The sequence below is a fragment of the Calidris pugnax genome, unplaced genomic scaffold (genome assembly GCF_001431845.1).
Source record: "Calidris pugnax isolate Ruff unplaced genomic scaffold, ASM143184v1 scaffold28, whole genome shotgun sequence".
Classification (NCBI taxonomy): Eukaryota; Metazoa; Chordata; class Aves; order Charadriiformes; family Scolopacidae; genus Calidris; species Calidris pugnax.
Window position 1 is genome coordinate 1,538,938 of NW_015090842.1, and position 224 is coordinate 1,539,161.

General features: G+C 64.7%; 1 protein-coding gene across 1 annotated transcript in view; it reads right to left on the reverse strand.

Annotated features, from left to right (window-relative positions):
• CKLF (chemokine-like factor) overlaps window positions 1–224 on the reverse strand; it is a 3,402-nt gene that overhangs the window by 3,028 nt on the left and 150 nt on the right. Inside the window, exon 2 of the mRNA XM_014942203.1 lies at window positions 21–179. Within this exon, the coding sequence (XP_014797689.1) occupies window positions 21–179 (159 nt within the window). The remainder of the gene's footprint in view (window positions 1–20; window positions 180–224) is intronic.

The window sequence follows — 224 nt, forward strand, 5'->3', positions numbered from 1 at the left end:
TTGGAGGGCCCGATACTCACCGCCAAGGGCCAGAAGAGACAGCTCAGCTTCTGGTCGAGCTTTAGCAAGTAGAGGAGGAAGAAGAGGCCGGTGATGGCCACCTCCATGATGGCCAGGGAGGTGTAGGCCCCGGGGGCGCTGGAGGCGATGAAGCAGATGAAGGCGACACCCGCCACCAGCTGAAGGGACACAGAGGGGGACGGGGGTCAGCGGGGAGACCCGCG